Source organism: Rosa chinensis, chromosome 5, assembly GCF_002994745.2.
Source record: "Rosa chinensis cultivar Old Blush chromosome 5, RchiOBHm-V2, whole genome shotgun sequence".
Classification (NCBI taxonomy): domain Eukaryota; kingdom Viridiplantae; phylum Streptophyta; class Magnoliopsida; order Rosales; family Rosaceae; genus Rosa; species Rosa chinensis.
This window is the reverse complement of record NC_037092.1, coordinates 17,441,791-17,461,451: the sequence shown is the minus strand read 5'-3', so window position 1 is coordinate 17,461,451 and position 19,661 is coordinate 17,441,791. Positions and strand designations below refer to the sequence as shown.

Genomic DNA, 19,661 nt, shown 5'->3' with positions numbered 1-19,661 from the left:
GAATGATGTTCAATTCCCTTGAGTTTTTTGTGATTAAAAAAATGAATATCATAAAACTACACCGACACGTTAAGAATGTCAAAGAATGAGATTATTAGTCTTTTCATCTTAATTTATGTAAAATGTGAGTGTTATCCCTACAATCGGAGCCAAGTTAAAATTTTCTTTTTCCTTTTAATGTAATTTGATACATGCTTTGGTCTATCTCTATTAAAAATTAGTAGTGTTTGATGGATACTCAGTGTTTAGTTGGGATTGGGCGCATTTGATATGCTTGAAAGATACACTGGATTTGATCATACATGGAATGGAACGGTCCAGGCAATAGTATGGATTTCATTTTCAAAGAACATTGAATGGGATGAACTTCATCGGATAAAGATAGTAGTGATTTCCTTCATTTTATTTCCTAGACCCATTTTTGGTAGTAACAGTTTTCCCCCATCAGTTTTGAAATTGGGACTTTGTGGAGTTCTAGTTTTTTTTTTTTTTTTTTTTGAGGGGAACGGAATCATATTCCATTAATATAACGATCTCTCTCAGTCAAGCTAGAAGAATTCAAAAATTCCTCATAATACAACTCAATGCACAAAACATATTGCATATAGCAGAGCTACCAAAAGTAAACAAACCAAACTAAAAAAGAAAATGCAAAAAAAAACAAAAGTAACAACTTCTACGCCTATCCAACCCTAAATTAGAGCCATTGACTTGACAAGTGTTGACGCCTAAGACCCTTATGGTGTACATCACCACTCATCAACCTACAAACAGCTTCAACCAAGGGAGATCATGGCGAGAGTACTTATTAAAAGCAGGAAAAAAACTCAGCTACCTCCCAGCAGACCATACCAGGCCCAATCCGAAACAAAAGAAAAGATGAAAGTCTACCAATAGGCCCACCAACCCATTAACCCACAACTCCGGGCCCAGCCCACACCCTAGGGTTTCTAGCCAAGAAACCTGGAGCGCAGACCCGATGGAATCTGGCACCTCCACCGCCCGGCCTAACCAGATTCCTTCACTGTTACTGACACAAACCGTTGTCGAAACCATCTCTAAACGAAGCAGACCCACCGACCTTTCCTCTCACTCTGGATCGACGTGAAAACAACCTGCCAGAGACACAGCAACCCTTCACCGATTTGGTGGCCAGCCACTGTCCTCCACCATCTTTGAGACTTGAGCGAAGACCCTGAGCCCCGACCCGGAAATCAAAAGGTCCGAACCTTCCCCTCAAAATCAACCACAAGCCCAGATCGAAGCCAATCAATCTGTTGCCACTGAACAAAGTCTAGATCAAACCCAGAAAGCACGGTCAGAGACGCTTCCGGAACAGAAAGCCTCTCGCCACCACCACGATCGACACTGAGAACCTGCCCCGCGCCGCCGCTGAACCTCGCCGCTTCACGATTGCTGCTACCTGTGGGGAAAGTGCCGCCGCCAAAGGAAACCAAGGTCGCTTTGAGAAGCTCGGAGACGCCTTCTCTTAATTGTGGGGAACAAATTTTTTGAGTACCTAGTTAATAAAAGATTTGTCTCCTAAATTTTCTAATAAATTTTAACTTTTGGTACCGTTTTTTTTTTTATCTATACTATTATTAAGAAAAGAGGTTTTGTTAGCCAAAATGCATATGAAATTACATATGGATCCTTACATCATATATTAATTTGAAATTCACTTTGAATCAGCCTCCAAACAACATTCGATGGCATCCTCCCAAGCAAAGTATGATCAAGATAAACTTTGACGGTTCTGTTAAAGCGAGAGCTGCTGCGTCAGGCTTCATTTTCAGAGATCATCTAGGGAATCCTCTTCTGGCCAGTGCTTCGAGCTCAGGGCATGCTTCTGTGCCAATCACGGAAGCAACGGCTCTACGGGACAGCCTTGCTGCTGCCAAGGATAAGGGGTTCCAGTTCCTTGAGGTGGAAGGAGACTCAAAACTCGTTATTGATGCTGTTAATGGAGTCTCTCATCCACCTTGGCGACTGAGAAAAATTATCCAGGACATCCGATCGCTTGCTACCTCTTTCTCCACTATTACCTTCAAACATGTGTTTCGAGAGGCAAACTTTGTTGCTGATGCTGTTACTACTCTTGGTCATCTTTATTCTGATCGTGTTTGGTGGGCGAATCGCTTCCCACATGCGGTCACTAGGGCTATTTTATTTGATTCTGTAAACGGTGGAGGCCAACGTGGCCTTTGTATCTGACTTTATGTTGCGTATCAAAAAATATATATATATAAATATATATTAATTTGAAATTATATTTAATAACTAAGGGATAAGAAGGTAAATAACAAAATCAAAATTGAAAAAAATAAGAAAAAAATAATTTACTTATCTACAGATAACTTCCCACTTACTCACTATGTGCATTTCATCTAAGAAAAAACTTCCCACTATTTGTAATAACTCCCCACTTATTTTGAAAAAAGCGTTTCCACATCTATTTAATTAATAATTATCCACACCCATCAGGTGTGTTTTGTTCTAGTTCTATTTATTTTATCAAAAATGGATGTCAATCTACTTAAATGTAATGAGTATACAATATACTCATTACCCACCTGTTATGAGCCTGTCAATATTAAGCTATTACGTAAAGATGCTTGAGAGTGAGTATTTTTTTTTTTTTTTAATAAAGGGTTGGTGCGGCTGCCCTCAAGCCTTGATTAATGAAACTGTCGAATACAAGGATGGGACATTGAGCCTAAACCCCTTATTACAATAAGCATCTAGAGTATTTCCTGAAATAATATCAGGAACCTCTACATAAAACATGTATTCTAACAAGCACCAACTAGTAAAGAGTGCTCTACTGGCTTCTCCATTTGCTTTGACATTGCGGTGATATAACGGAAAAATAACTCGATATGTTACACGATTACAAGGTAGCATAATTACCATAAGCACAACTTTACTACTATGTTGCCGCCGGAAGAAAGATTCGACGACACTTAGCTTCACCCTGCCCCTAGGCGGTAGCGACCATTTGCGAAGCAAGGAACTCGCCGCCTATCTAGAGCAGACAAGGCACTTTGAGTGCACACACAGGCACAAAGCCCGACTAGCCCTACACAGTAAGTGTAGGGACTTATTACTTGCAAAAAGCGCATCCAAACTAAAAAACTTAAATAAATAAAAACTGTAAATAAACAAACAACTAAAGCAGGGCCCAAAAATTGAGCCATAACCCAAGCATAAGCCCAGAAGGGGCCCATTAGCAATGTCCAGGCCCAAGAAGCCAAAGCAGCAAGGAGCCTAAACCCCTTCACAGCCCAAATCCACACCTGCATCCGCGGCACCACCTAGCCACCATGTCCACAGCCCAGCGCTCGACGTCAGGCCTCACCACCCGTGCGTCGCCGCCGGCCTATCTCGGCACACCATAGTTGAATCGCTCAAACCACCACCATGGAGAGTGAGTTTCTTTTTCAGTAAGTTATATTATTTCAGTTTTACCAAATCATAGTTGATAAATGAAGGGCATTTGTAGGGTTATTCAAAATTTAACCATAAGCCTTATTGACTTAATTAATAGTGATAACAACTAAAATCAATTTTTTTTTTTACCTTGCCCTTAGTGACTGAAGACGGACCCTCTTCACTCGATCGACACCTTTGAAAATTATACTCAAGGTATCCAATACTCCCTTGCTTGTTGTCGCTTCGGCGATCTTCTCGAACGTTGAATTAATCATCTAATCCTTGATATAGAAATAATAACACCTTCTTTGTCTCTTTCTTTCTTTGATCTTTGAGAGTGGACTTCTACCCTAGATTGTATGCAGCGATGGATCTAGGATCCGAAAATAAGGTGGGCTATATTTTTAGATCTCTTTCTTTGGGTGAAGCCCAAATTTTTTTTTTTTAGTACAACTATACACAAGTGTAGGAGTTGAGTATGCATGCATCATTGAAATGGGCATATCAATCACAATCCCAACAACTGGTGCAGAAAGAGTAGGGTTGATTAGTGTGTGTATATTGTGAAAATGATAGAAGAGTAGGGTTGCTTTGTCTTCTAAGCCATAATTCACTTCCACCAATACGTTAAAACTTCAGACTAAATTACTCTTTTTTGCTCTATCTAAACAAACCCAGATAAAAGAACCAAGAATACCCAAGAACACTAACCAAACCCAGAAATTAGCAAAACCCCAAGTACTTGGCACTTTGGGAAGCCTCCAGTTCTCATTGTCCCATGTTATAGTGACTGAAAATTTGAAGGTTGAAGGACGAAGGATGAAGGACAAAGACAGAAGACGAAGGATGATTCATGTAAAAAAAATTTCTTTCTCAAAATAACCTGATTTGGCTAGGTATGGGCCAGGGTTATAGGTATACTTGGAAAATTTTCGACCGAAACTTAGGTTGGGCTATAGCCCAACCACCCCTTGACTTAGTTACGCCCCTGATTGTATGTGGCTTGTTGCTCTGGAGTAGGTTCATCATACCCACTTTGTACGATTTCTCAGAGATCTTGTGGATCTTGTGATCTAAACAAAGTTTTGAATTGGATGCACCATTTCTCATAATTTTCTGGAATCTGGAATTGCGCCAAATCAGAAGCCATTTTACAAAAGCACTAACCAAGTACTCTGATACCACTTTGTTGGTATTTAAACTTTCAAGCTAACATCAACTACAATGGGTGATTGTTTACAAGGGTAAAATCCTCAAATGGTACCCGAACTATCACGAAATGCACTTTTTGGTACCTACAAATTTTCAGGGAGTCTAGTGGTACCTGTAGTATCTCTCTGTTAGCCCTTTTAGTATTTCCATCAATTATTCCGTTAAAGTAGGGATAAAATTGTAAAAACCCTATTTTTTATATTTTTTTTACAAATCTTTTATAAAACTAAATTAAACTTGGTTAAAAAAAAAAAAGAGCTAGAATTGAATTTAATTAGTGAATATCTACATTTACTTACTACTTCCATTGGTTAATCCTATTAATTGTTTGAGAAAAAATTATCTCATTAGTTGACCAAATGAATATATATTAAATTTTTATAAAAAATAACTAAACACAAACAAAATACTTAAATTAATTGCCCCAAGTAACCCGAGAATAGTGAAGTACGGATTGGGTATTATTTTTATTTTTTTATGTGTCAAATTACTTTTTAATTATAGACCTTCAATATACTATATACCATAATTCTATATATGAATGAAAAGACCATTTTACCCTTATTATTTTAATCACATGAGTCTCACATGGCCGCCACGTAAGCTTTTTTAACGGAATAATAGACGGAAGTACTATAAGGGCTAACGTAGGAATAGTGAAGGTACCACTAGACTCTCTAAAAATTTATAGGTACCAAAAAGTGCATTTCGTGATAATTCGGGTACCATATGAGGATTTTACCCTTGTTTACAAACATATTACAACACACTCACTCACACTCACGCTCACGCTCAGGCCTCCTCGTTTGGTTTCCAAAAAGGAAAAATATAATTCCTTTGACTTTCTTATTACACGCATTTTTATGCTCGTAATTACGTTCTAAACACTAGAATTAAGCTAATCTCCAAAGTAATTATTATGTAATTAATCTATTTTTATTTAAATTGTAGAAAATATGCGGAGTTACGGAAATCGTGAGAAAATGACGCGAAATGGAGCAATTCGGAGCTTTTAGCAAAAGGACGAAATTGTGGAAATCTTAATTGAGCAATTAATTAAGTTAATTGATTAATGCAATTATGCTTAATTGGTTAATTAAGCACAAAACAAAATGTGCAGCATGTGCAAGGAAGGATGGGCACCCATTGCTTAATTATTCATTTGACATGTGGCAGAGATACAATTAAACATTGGAGTCTAATTATACAAGGAGAAACAGCGGCGTTTCTTTCTTTCTTTACCCACCATCACCTTATTTTCTCTCCTTGGCCACTCAAATGCTGCCACCTCAACCATTTTCTTATCCTCTTTCCATTCTCTCTCAGCCACACTGAGGATAGGAAGGGAGAATCAATTAGAAAACCCATCATCATTCTCTCATCCCTACAGACCGAAGAGTAGCCGCACACCCTATTAACCCTTTCTCTCTAACACCGAAACCACCCACCCCATATCTCATCATTTTCTCCTTCCCACCAATTTCTTCTCCTCATCAAGATCCACACACCTCCTCATTAAGATCCACCCTCACTAAAATTTCTCCATCTCATCTTTTCTTCTCCTCACCAAGATTCACACCTCCTCACCAAGATCCAATTCACCTCACTAAGATTCTATCTTCTCATCAATTCCACAAATTTCAAAGGGGAAGCCCAAGCATCAAGAACTTCATCACCATTAAATTTGGGTAAAAGTGGGGAGCCATAAATTAAGGCTAGCCATAATTGCTTTATAGCAATTTGTGGCTTGTTCTTGTTACTCCTACTTTTCTTCACTTTGTTCCTCTTTAAATTATATATATTGATGTTTATTTAATGATGGGTAGTGAGTAGTTTTGTTGTTGGGGGCTAGGGTTGTGTGCCCTAGTCCAAATCTTGTGTAAAAATGTTTATTTTAATGTAATGATACAATTTTCATATGATGGATGCTTATATCTATTTTTGTTGGGTTAAAATGCATATCTAGGAGCCTAGTCAACTCTAGGGTGTGTATTTTAAGCATGTCTAGGATAGAGTTAGAGGTTTGACCCCCTCTAATTCCTAAGTTAGAAACCTTCAATTTCGTATTCAATGGGTTATAAGCATAGTGATTGACACCCGCTGCGTGAATGCGCGGGCGGGTCGCTTAGTAGTGTAATTTCTCGATCTTTAGGCCTCTTGATGTGAATTAGAGACCTTTGAACCTGCTCTAATTCATGCCAAGTAAGTTTCTACGACCCTTGAACCTGAGTAGAAATACCATGAAAGGGAATTTCGGTCCTTGAGCCTTGAACCGCCTTAGATACGACTACCGCCAAAGTAGGAAATTTGCATCTACATTAGATTAGCTTCCGACACATAAGATTTGGGTGAAGGAACCTCCCTAGCACCCGACATTCTCATTATATTGTTCACACTTTTCTAGTTTAATTTCCTTGCATTTTTATTAATCGCTTTGCATTTTATTACTTTTTGTTAAGTTCAAATCAACTCTCAAATATTAAATCCATCGACTCATTTGTGTATACCCATCTTGAGGCTACAAGTTAGTGGCTTTGAATAGGTTTGGTGTGAGCTAAGCCGAGCATTGCCAATACTTGGTGCCTTGATTGTTTATAGTTTTTATTTTACTTTTTATTTTTCTTGTGTGCTTTTAGTATTCTATCGTCAATTATCTTGGTTAGGTCCAACACCTAATCCCCGAGGTACGATGAACTAATGTCTAAATACTTCCCTTACTTGACACGATTCGTACACTTGCTAAAGTTTATGTATCAAGTCACTTTCCTATGGGATGAGAAATTAAATTTCCCACGAACTTTCATTCCTAGTATTTGGTTAACATAAGAAAAGTTATCAAGAAGGGAGCTTCTATTCATACCTCCAAATTTGGTATTTGGACCTCCCCACTTAATAGACCTCCAACTTACTTTTACAAATAACCATTTTTCTATCTACACCTCTCTAATCTTCCTAAAATGCCCATCGTCCAATAAAATCAATATAAAACCTCTTTTTTTTAAGATTATATTCATACTTTCAAAAATCATTAGTTGGACCTCATTTAGTTTTTGAAGATTTGGAATTGCAGCAATTTTTCTTTTTTCATTTTTGGAAGTTCATCCTCCATATTCGAGTTATAGAGGTGCTAGCACTTTTTCAATGAATTGTCGATTCTTGGTTAGCGTAGGCAACAATACCATGTTTGCTCATCATCTCGTACAAATATGTTTTCCAAGTATTATTTTCATTGCATTTAGGTGTCATTATCCCTAAACTGATTCAATAGTAACTTGAAATGAACAAAGTTCTTTTGTTTTAGATATGTATGGGATAATGGAGGAAATTACAATAATCAATCATGAGTCTAGTGCATTCTCTATAGATTTATATCATAAGGTTGAATTTTTCATCATATCTATAGAATAGTTCCACATAAAATTGCTCTGACTGATGATGTGCGGGAAGATCGATCTTGTGGACAACTACCCATTGCTGCATTTATCATATAAATGTGCTAGAATACTTTTTTTTGTCGCCACTCGTTCGCATATTTGTTTCCATTCAGAATGAATAGGGCTTCATCAACTGAGGTGTCTTTGTATTTCCCATTTTCTCTCATTTTATTTTTTATTTTTTTATAGCGCAGTGATAGATCTTGTAAATTGTCAGCTGTGTGAGCAAGGAATTTTATCACTTTACAAGGACAAAGTCAAATTCTAAAAATTTTGACTACAACGTTAAATAACGTTTGACGATATATATTTTTGCGTTTACATAAGAGGAGAAAGTTTTTTCCAAGTTGAAGAGTATTACTATTCGTAGAGATAAAAAGAGATTTTTTTTTTCTTCCTTATTTATGTCTTTATTAGTAATTTGACATGAGTTGACAAAGTCAACTATTATTTGAAAAAACGGAGAGATCCAAATACCAATATTAGATGTATGAATAGAAGCTCCCAATTGTTAAACAATTTATAATTAATGCAATAAAATAATAGAAAGTTAGTAATAAATGCAAGAAAAGAAGAGAGATAAATGAATCTTTTAGGGGTTTGGAATGAACCACTTTCCCCAAAATTTTCCCTTTCTTCAGGAAAATGTTTCCTTTCCTTTGACGTCTCAAACACAAGAAATGATTGAGTTTCCTTTTCCAAAGCTCTAATTCTCTAAACCAAACGAGGCCTTAAAGAAAAAAACAAGAATAACAAAGTAAGGATGAGAGAAATCGGAAGACAAGCTGCTGCTTCTTATTGATGAACTCTCTAATGAATTATGGGGATACTTTGCAACACGTACCAGCTGATCCCTTATATAGGGATTCTTACACACAATCATCAAACAAGCATTGAATGCTTTGTCTCTTGACCAATACAATCTGCATATGAGAATGGAGTAAATCTGCAATGAAAAATCAAAGTTTACAACATGGCTAGCTACATGTAGAGGTGGCAAACGGGCCGGCCCGGCCCGACCCGGCCCATTTTAAGAGGGCCTAGTCGTGCTTCGTGCCGGGCTTGGGCCGGCCCATTTATTATCGTGCCGGGCTCGTGCCGGCCCATTTACTTAAACATTAAGCCCGGCCCAGCCCATGGCCCGAGCCCATATTGTGGCGGGCCGTGCTCGTGCCGGGTCAATAACGGGCCGTGCTCGTGCCTACCTATTATAAAGCACGATTTTAAAATCTTAATTTGAACAAATAAAAATTAATTTTATTTAACTATTTAGAAAATTAAAATAAATTAAGTTCTACAACGTTTTTCTTAATCTTAGCTTTTTAAGATTAGATTTTTAATAATTTTTTATATTCCACTATAAGAAAGAAAGAAAAAAAAAAACTCAAAATATATTGTTTTTAGTATATTATTGTGAGATTAATCTTTATTAATATAATGAAGATTTAGTATCTATTATTATTTCCTTCAATCTATAGTTGTATTATTATGAGATTAGTCTTTATTAATAAATATATATTTAATATTTAGAAAAAATACTTATGTCAAAACAAGGATATAATGTTTTGTTTCATTATTTTGACAATATAAAAGAAAGCATTGGTGAAATTATCATGAGATTTTAAATAAAAATGTCTCATATTCAAATCTCATCATTGTAGTTTTTTAATATTTTTTTTAAAAAAATGAAATTTTATGTTTGTAACGGGCCGGCCCACAATATGTCGTGCTCGGGCCGTGCCGGGCCCATTACGGGCTCGGGCCGGGCCGGGCCAATGGGCCAATATTTTTAGGCCCAGCCCGACCCGTTATTCTAACGTGTCCGGGTCGTGCCGGGCCACTAACGGGCTTGGGCCGTGCCGGGCCGCTTTTAAGCGTGCCGGGCCCGTGCTGTGCTCGTGCTTAGTGGCCCGGGATGTTGTCTACCTAATAGCTTTGCATATCATTGAGAAGACGCCCAAAAGTGCTCATTAGTCTATACAGATGGTAGTATTCCGAACTCCGTACAGCATCCTCTGAGAGCTTAGGCCCTACCAAATAGAGATTTGAAAGGACATTAGGTCCCAAGGCAAATGAGACGTACGCATTTTCCATGTATTCCTCCATTGTTGGCGCTGACTTGTTTATCAACCACTTAGCTTCCTTCAGCATAGCCTTGAGCAAATCCAACCACTGAAAAATCAAAGAGAGCTCACATAATCCCAATTTCAGTGAGTAAAAAACACTGAACTTCATAATGAAAGAGATCAGGCATTTTAATGAAGTACTCAAAACTTTTTCAGATGCTCAGGAAGACAGTTACTGCTATCCAAAAACATTTTGTTATCACTTGATTAATAGATAGAGCAATGATAACATGGACAAGTTAAAGATTCCCTCTTACAATCTCAATGACGTGATTTGTCACACTGCGCTCTTGCCTTGCGAATGCATTGATGCCAATCTCACTAACTAAGCTCTTAATTGCTGAAAAAACGATTTCAACATTCTCGGAGCAAGAATCGGTTCTTGGATTCACATCCCACCTGTGGTTTAAACACATATATTTAGAGCACAGGAGAAACTTTAAACCAATTAACAACAAATGCAATGGCCAATTGAAAAGGAATGCGGAATGAAACATACTTCTCAACCAATTGTATAAGGTTTACTAGTTCCTCTTTGGAACCTCCAACGTCAAAGAAATCATCGACCACAGTTGTAAGTACTCCGTTTTTGGCCCATGATATGCGAGCATCTGATAGTTCAGGAGGGAAAAGGGTTCCAGCAGCAGTGAAATAACAGTAAGCCAGCTTCTGCCTGGCAAATTTTAGCTTGTCTAATCTGCTCTCGATAACCCACCTGCTTACATGAAAGAAAAATCATACTCCAGGAAGAAAAAGAAACACAAAAAAGTGTTCTGCATTGTCTGAACTCTGAAACAACAAAAGCAAGAAGAGCCAACCTCCACAACCTGCACTCTCAGTGATTCATATGACATCAAGGTGGATACATCACTAACAAACAGCTCAAAGACAGAGAAAAGAGGATGAGGAGGAGGAGGAACATCTACCTTGAAAGATGCTCGAGTTCTTCCCGATGTATCGATTAGCACGTATTGAAGTCTTCCACTGCCAGTTTTAGGAAGTCTTCATTCCCAATATTCAAACAACTAATAAAGGAAGAGTATAAGGAGAAATAATGGTCCTCACAATAGTTCAGCATAAATCATATTCTTCTAAGTGAGGTATACCGATAAGAAGATTTTAAAATCCTTGTACTGTTGGTGTTGTAAGATATCATTGCCCTCCTGCTCGATAACCGACCCAAAGTAGCATAGGAAGGAAACTTAAGAGCATCAACCACCTGAAACCAGTCAACAGTTGCATTTTCCAAAAACTATCTTGGAATCATAAAAAGCTACACCATTAAATCAGTTAGAGAGACTTATGATAGAAAGCTACCTCTAGGCCAATATGCTTATTGATTCTGTGAGGCTGAGTTAAATTATTAGAAAATTCCTGTTTTAGGAAATTCCTTGTCCAGTAATTTTGTTTCTCTAGAACTGATTCATCTGGATGTATGATGACTTCCGATGCCCTAAACAGTTCTAATGCAGCATCAGTGTCCCTTAGATATCCTCCAAGGGAACCAAAGAAATGGTCTTCTGAAAATTGATTTAACCGATCTACAAGACACGATAAACCATTTAAGTAAATTTTGCCAAAACAGAGAAATGAAGACCAAGACACCTAAATTCAAAAATACCTGCAGAGACATCATATCCATTAACACGTAAGAGTCGAAATGCCATAGCACAGGTGCCAGCATCTGAAAATATATCTTCATCCCCCTGCAGCCAGCATCTGTTTGTTTGCTAATGTTATTCTTCCCCATGGATGAGAACTAATAAATTCTTTAGGCTTTCACTTCGGAATAAATTAAATAAGCATGTGGAATCCATTCATTACGGTTATACCCCACTACTGGCGTAGACATTTAACATAGGAGGCATTACCTGTATGTTTCATCCAGTACACTCCTAATTTCCTCCCTGAAGTGTCGATCAATACCCAAACTATCAAGAGTTGAAACCATAGAAAGACGAGCATAGTGATCCAGAGGATAAACTGTTGGAACTGGAAAAGGAAATTGAGAATCAGTTAAACTTAATCCCAAAGTTTAATGAAAACTAAAAGAATAAATAAATGGAAAGTATGAAGGGAGGCACCTGCATTCCCAAACTTCTCTATGAGTGCGCATAGGTAATCAAGACAACCAGCACTCTTGCTGTGAGTAAAAGCAGAAGCAGTAGTTGATGGTGAATTAAACAAGGACCCATTCTTCCTTTGGTACTTCATGACCATCTTCCAATCCTGTGACTTTCCAATATTCCTTCTGAAATATATGCTATATAGGCTTTCCACCCCTCTAAGTTGTTTCCATAGCCTCTAAACAACAAATTTGTAATATACATTTCAATGAGGAAGAGTTAGGATGCAGTACAGAAATACATTTCCTGTACTCTCCTAGCATATTAACTGATTGAATTGAGTACTTTCGTAACTACCTTAAGAAAGGAACCTTGTTCTTTTGCTCCCAGTAATAAAAGAAAAAATATTCTAAGGTTATAAAAACAAATCCAAACCCACATATGCAGATTTGAGTTCAGTAACTTGACTAGGTAAGTGAATTAGATAATTTTAACTAAAAGACAGGTACAAGCATAACCCAAGAGAGAAAGCAAAGAAAATACCTTTTAAGCTTCAAGTCTCTCCTGTGAAATAAAGCCTTTAAGGTTGATCCACCCTGGGAAAGATTGATATTCAAACTCATTGCAGATTCAATCATAGCAGGAAATATCATATCAAACCCAACAGGCTATGGCTGCACTTCATCAGTAGCTGAAGCTAAGTTTGACTCGATAAAATGCAGCCCTACAAAAAGAAGAGAGGGTTATTGATATAAACAACATCAGCAAAGGAAATTATACATATGCGAGGGCAATAGACTTACCCTTGTTAATTTGTTCTTCACCGACACTCCATTGCTTTAGTGCAAGGATACATGCCAAGGTGGATGAGAGAGCATCTTTTGTTAACAATGGATGCAAATTAGGAGGACCCCATGTGCCATCATGAAGTTGATTATCCAATAACCAGTTTACGCATTCAGGGAAAAAAGGCTCCTTTTCAGAATTTGGAGAAGGGACCATTGCCACCCAAGCAGTGTCATATGAGGAAACAGAGAGATCAACCTTGTTGAACATCTTCTTTATTCTTTGTTTAGTTGCCTCAAAATTCTGCTTGTATTAAAGAAGCATTATGATATTGTTTGTAATATAAGAAGTGGGAAAGAAGAAGGAGAACCTTACCAAAACAGTAGTATTCACTTCTACTTGTAGCAAGAGATCTCTTCCTGTTGTAGATATTAATAAGCAGAAACTCAATCCAGGTTACCAAAAAAACAGTGCTTTTACAGTATGGAGGAAAAAAAGTTAAGGACAGACAACTCTGATTCTATGCTTTACATATGCAAAAGCTCATCATCTCTTTGTGGTTACATGATGGTAGTACAATTCAATCATGGAAAACACAGACCAATCACTACAAGGAAATCATTTCTTTTTGGCCAAAAGCATCTTTTGTGGCTCGAGTGGTGACTGCTGGAATAATCAATATGACAAATAAAACAGTGAAATCCCTGGCTGTGACAACACTACGAAACTTGCTCCTTATACAGAATTGTAAGGTGAATTTGAACAAACCACCTAACCAATAGTCTTTTACCTATTGGTTTCCATGCTTTGGTAAGATTATCCTCTATAGTTCTTTGTTTTCAAAGGCTAAATACTTCTTGCCACAAGCAAGTATTTTTTTTATTTTGATAAGAATATCTAAAGCCAAGGCTGGACTTGATTTTAGATATTCTCTTCTCTTTCAATCGACCAATATAGTGCTTGTCACCATCTTATACAACCTCTGTCACCATATGCTGTAACTTTCTTCCTGGTTTTATTCTTCTAGTTTGTAAAGATTTATAGGAACCTCGAATTCCTTTGTGAATATCCTGTGTCTAGTTTTATTCGACTTCTACATTCCTCTCATAATTTATAGTCTTAGTAAGTATATAAACTTGTTGTAACCTTTTTCCATGATTTGAAATTGATTTGTAATATTCATGCGAGGCCAACCAACAAATGAATTAATATGTTCCATTAGATACAGAACATTATCCAATTTTTATCAACCGAAAATCCTTTTCTCCTCCTCAATAATAAAAAATTCAACATATTTATAAACCCAATTCAAGAAAATCATGCATAATCCCAAAAGAAAAAGAAAATACAACAAAAACAAAGCCAGAGAGAGCAAGAGAGAGAGACCTGATGAGGAAGATGTGCAACACCTCAAAATGTTGAGGTTGGAGAAGGACATTGTTGAGAGAGAGCTTTGATAGAGTGTTTGAAAATGGGGTGTATATAATTAAAAGAACTGCAGGATGGGAATAAAGATGGCAAGAAACATGAGCAAGAAGAGACACTAATTGACAATTATTCTACAGGGAGATGCAGTCTGTGTGTTCGTTTCTTTCATTCTTGACTCTTGAGAGTTTAAAACTGCATGAAAGGACAAGTTAGACGATGCTGCAGAGCATTGATGCTCTCCAACACATGCTATAGAGCACTTGCAGTTTTAAATGAAATTTTTACAATGGAATCAAATGCTTCAATAGAAAAAGAATTTAATTGACTTCCTCTCATTTTTCTTTGCTGACAACACCACATGACAAAAAAAAAATGCTACAGAAGATTAGTATAATTCTTTGTATTTTTTAACCCTAGAATTTTTATTTTATAATAAGGACAAAGAAAAACAGAGAAATTTATTTTTTGTTTTGAAATGTATTCTGCCACATAACTTCAGGGATCGAAGGGATTATGGCAGATCATGTCAATCCATTAAAAGTAAAATGTAGATAACATTACACCATGACTCACCTTGTCTAACTACTGCTTACAAAAACGACAATCAGATCAATTTTGAACTTGTATCAACAGAACAAAAGAAATAGAAGGAAGGAAAGAGAGGTCATGAGTTTGAGTCACGGATGACCGGTTGTTGTGTATTCTCATTTGCTGTTGATGTAATAAAAAATAAAAAAAAGGGAGGAAGGGGATCATTGCTTTCTAAGGTTCTAATTTACAAACCCAAACCCACATCTGCACATTAGATTCAGTTGGCTGACTAGGCAGGTCATTTGACATAAACTTAACAAAGAGAAATAAACAAATATAAACCAAGAAAGAAAGCAAGAAGCATACTCTTTAAGCACACAGTCTCTCGTGTGAAAATAAAGCAGCTAAGGTTGATCCTCCCAGGGGAAGAATCATATCCAAACTCACTGCAGATTCAACCACAGCAGGAAATATTATATTAACCCAAACAGAAGATGGCTTCTCTTCATCAGTAGCTGAAGCTACATATGACTCAAGAAAATGTAGCCGTAAAAGAACAAGAGAGGAATTGATTTAAATTTTAACAACATCAACAAAGGATTAGAAGTATGCAAGAGCAAAAATTATACCCTTGTTAATTTGTTCTAGTCCAACACTCTGTCGCTTTAGTGCAAGAATGCAGGCTAAGGTGTGTAAGAGGGCATCTTTTGTTAACATGGGATGCAAGTTATGAGGACCCCATGAACCATCATGGAGTTGATTGTCTTCTAAGGCAGCAACCAATTATGGATAGGGTAAACCAAGCAGTGTCATATAAGGAAACAGAGAGATCAACCTTGTTGAACATTTTCTTTGTTCTTTGTTTAGTCCCCTTAAACTTCTGCCAAGTTTAGAGGCATTTGATAGTTTTAATAGTACAAAAGAGTGTAAAGATCCTTAATAGCTAGACCCTATGAACAGCTTACCAAAAACAGCAGTATTTTCTTCAGCTGTCCCATTTGACCCTTGGGACTGTTAGCTTTGCTTGCAGCAACAGGTCCTTTCCTGATTTAATAATTTTACCATGAATGTATATATTCAAGTTCAGAAACTCAATCCAGGTTACCAAAAAAGCAGTGCTTTTACATTATGGAGAAAAGATAGTAAGAAGGATAAACAGACAACTCTGGCTATGCTCTACATACACAACAGTTCATTATCTGTTTGTGAGTGCATGTCAGTAGTAACTTTAATCATAGAAAACGCAAGAGCAAATAATAATTAAAAGAAAATCATCTTCTTCTTCTTTTTTTCCTTTTTTTTTGCTCAGAAAACATCATTTAATCTTTTCAAATCCACTGAGATCATAACCTTCTCTTCCCTTTATTATTGCTGCCCATGAAACCAATCTTGGTTCTGTATATTCTCTTATTTCAAGAGACCAACATCTTGCTATTCACAAAAATTTCTTCCCGGTATGTCTAAGAACTTGAATAGTCCTAAAAAATGAGGTCGGTGAAAGTGAAAGTGGTACATTTTTTACTTACTGATCTAAGAACTAGCTTTTGGATCTTCCGGTCAATATTTTTCATAACTTCTAAGTCACCCCACCCCACTCGCTCAAAATATAACTTTAGAAACTCACAGGAAAATATTAAAATTGGGGCCTTGATTACAGGCTGCCATGACAAAGCTCATCAACGAAGTCACAAAACAAAGACTAATCAGCATAAAAATAATCCAATTCAAGAAAATCATGTATAATCCGAAGAAAAGAACAATACAAAAACAAAAATAATAGAACAAAAATAAAACCAGAGATTAAAGAACCTGATCAGGAAAGAGTTGAGGAGGGAGAAGGACATGGCTGAGACTTGAGAGGCGAGATACAAGCGAGAAGGGACACTAAAGGAAGATGCTGTCTGTGTTTGTCTCGCACTTTCTTGAGACTTGAAAACTTGTGAACCAAATAGATGGTTCTTTCACTTCTTTGTGGAGGTATTTTTACATTTCTGCTTATCTAGCCTATAGGACAGTTCGTAGTTCTTCGAAACAATGATCCGATCAAATTGAAAATTGCCTAGTTATCCAAGCAATCATCCAAATGGTCTTAATTGCTGGTGTATACATTGATGATAATAACTTTTCTAGCTCCAACCCTTTTCCTTCGGGAGAAATATTTCTCCTTCCATGTAATATTTGTTTGCCACATCAAGATTATTATATCAACAGAAAATAAAGATGACGTTCTTAAAATCTGCATTAACGAGTAAGAATCATAATGTAAAGGGCAACGAAAAAACCAAAAATGTTTTTTCTTTCATACAAGTTCCAAGGGACCAAGCAAAGATGATCCATATAAATGGCCAATTACACAAGAATTTGGAGGCCTTCCTTTTTGGGAGGAAGTACGGCCTTGTTCCCAGGGAATGCGCTGTGAGAGACATCTACAAGGGCCTTGAAAGTGTGTGGTTCGTGCATAGAAAGCTCTGATAAAACTTTCCTGTTTAGCTGAATATTCTCCTTCATCAATCCATGCATGAAATTCCCATAATTAACCTGATGAAAAGTGAACAGAAACCAGTTCAGCATTCACTAGAAAACATATACTGCAGAGGAAATCACCCAAAAATCACTCAACTTGACAAGATCACTTAGCAATCTGTTCCAGACCAATCAAATAGCTCAATTGCATCTCCAGGCCAAAAGATCCAAAAAGACACATTTCATTCCACACGTCTTAACCTTGGAAGCTATAAGCTTTACCAACTTCAATTTTTGCCCAAACCAACCATACAACACTGAGTCAAATATGCTTCAATAAAGATGAAAACTAAGACAAAGCTAAAACCAGAAGTCAAATTCAAAACACTCAACAAAGCTCTGTAAACTGCAGCCAGGATTTACATACAAACAAATCACACTTGCATTTGAGTACAAACTATCTTAGAGATCCCAATAAGGAGCCGTATTTTTCACTTGCTAACTTTTTAAAGCTACTTCTTGTTAACCAAGTTCGAAAACAATAGGTCACAAGTTTCAAGTAATCTACTTGAAATCACACAGCCATCAAAACGGCTCGAAATAGTTCTTTTGTTATTATTAAACACCCCACATCCCTCCTCATGGTCAGTAACATGTTGGGAAACATGAAAGAACAATAAAAACAGCAGTCACTGACTCGTTGTTATATCACCATAATAACGAGATTCGTGACTCAATGCTCAAGGTTTGACCAGAAGAATATTCACTGATCACTTATCTTCACATGTATTCTTCTCTCTCGTTTCATAAATTTGCAGGCAATGGCCCAAAGAATTCAGTACACAACTCAATTGGATAAGGATCACTATATGACATGCAACAAAGCAGTTACAGAAGAAAGTCCTAACAGGGATATTACAATTCTCTGAAACCAAACTATACCATGCTCATCATATATAAGATAGTAGTTGTAATTCGAAACATACACCATGAATGCGGGTGCCAGCATTGATACGTTGGATCCACAGGGCGCGCATGTCCCTCTTCTTGGTGCGGCGATCTCTGTAGGAATACTGCAAGGCCTTCTCCACCCTCTCTCTGGCTATCCTTATGCAGTTCTTGGCCCTTCCCCTGAAGCCCTTGGCGAGCTTGAAAATCTTATCCTTATGCATCGTATGACTCTACCTCAATTCTCCCTACACATTACACAACACACAGACACACCCAACCACAAAACCTTCAATAAATTCAGAAACCCATTTCTTCCCATTGCAAAACTAAACCAAACAGGGAGTATTCATAACCCAAAATTCCAAAGCACAGAAAAGGATCCCAGTTCAATCCATATGCAAATTCTACTGCCAAAAGCAAAGTACTTGGAACAACAAAAATTCTCATAAATAATTTAAGTCTTGTACTCTGGGAATGTAAAGAGTTCAAAAGGAGATTGTTATTCATAAACCAACTTAAGAAATCGATAAAGATAGGCTTTTTGAATTCACCTGAACCCAGTTCCTTTACGTATGAGCAGCTATTGAGTTGCGCAAACCTGTTATGAAATCAATCGAAAAGAAAACAACTTTACTTTACAGAGTAATCGATGGTAGCGAAAAGAAAGAGAAAGAAGAAAACGAAGAAGACGATGGAGACTCACTTGTGTTGGTGCGAAAATGGTGAGAGTGAAGGAACAAGGCAAAGTGGCCTGGAGGCGAACGAGGAACAATATTTGTGGGCTAACTGTAATATTGGACTACTACCACGGGTACTTCTGTCTCACACGGTGGAAGAAAAGCCCGACCCGGAAAATTTACCCACTTTTTATTTTTTATTTTTTATTTTTTATTTTTTAATAAAGAACACATACAAAATCAAATTACTAAATATTTTGGTGGAGAGAAATGTCTTTTTTTCTAAATTAATCATTGTACTTATCGAATTAAAACTCGGTATAATTAAGTAACAATGAGTTCATAATACCAAAAGATGCCAGATAGAATTGCATAGAGAAACCATTCCTATAGAGATATAAGCAAGTACTAACAATAACAACATGAAATTTTTTTTGTGGCATAAACATGAAAACATTTCTCACATAATGTCAGTGAGATTTGAGTTTGTGACCTACACAGTAAATAACAAACAAATCACAACTCAACAACAACATGAGATTCATTTTATTCTAA

The 19,661-nt window shown here is 37.0% G+C and overlaps 2 protein-coding genes and 1 pseudogene across 3 annotated transcripts; 1 reads left to right on the top strand and 2 right to left on the bottom strand.

Moving 5' to 3' along the window:
• Positions 1 to 1,731: 1,731 nt before the first annotated feature.
• On the top strand, positions 1,732 to 2,214 carry LOC112203306. The gene has a single exon (XM_024344294.1). It carries the CDS (start codon positions 1,732 to 1,734, stop codon positions 2,212 to 2,214), a length of 483 nt encoding a protein of 160 aa, XP_024200062.1.
• Positions 2,215 to 9,882: 7,668 nt separating this feature from the next.
• On the bottom strand, positions 9,883 to 14,805 carry LOC112164574 (annotated as a pseudogene).
• Positions 14,806 to 17,225: 2,420 nt separating this feature from the next.
• LOC112166204 (50S ribosomal protein L20) lies at positions 17,226 to 19,244 on the bottom strand. Of its 2 annotated transcripts, none has more exons than XM_024302978.2 (4): positions 19,133 to 19,244; positions 18,981 to 19,027; positions 18,465 to 18,674; positions 17,226 to 17,553 (listed from the first exon to the last, which is right to left on the bottom strand). In XM_024302978.2, the coding sequence occupies exons 3-4, from the start codon at positions 18,648 to 18,650 to the stop codon at positions 17,365 to 17,367; spliced, it is 375 nt and encodes a 124-aa protein (XP_024158746.1). In that variant the 5' UTR covers positions 18,651 to 18,674; positions 18,981 to 19,027; positions 19,133 to 19,244; the 3' UTR covers positions 17,226 to 17,364. The 2 variants fall into 2 exon arrangements, with proteins under 2 accessions (XP_024158746.1, XP_024158747.1); XM_024302979.2 differs by having other exon boundaries at positions 18,949 to 19,027; positions 19,133 to 19,198.
• Between the last annotated feature and the right edge of the window lie 417 nt (positions 19,245 to 19,661).

Excerpts from the sequence above, each read along its gene's own strand:
- LOC112203306 (XM_024344294.1), top strand. The coding sequence starts at position 1,732 with ATGATCAAGATAAACTTTGACGGTTCTGTTAAAGCGAGAGCTGCTGCG.
- LOC112166204 (XM_024302978.2), bottom strand. The coding sequence starts at position 18,650 with ATGCATAAGGATAAGATTTTCAAGCTCGCCAAGGGCTTCAGGGGAAGG. Across the intron at positions 17,554-18,464 it reads CTGGCACCCGCATTCATGGT|GTTAATTATGGGAATTTCAT; the intron begins GTATGTTTCGAA and ends ACTTTTCATCAG.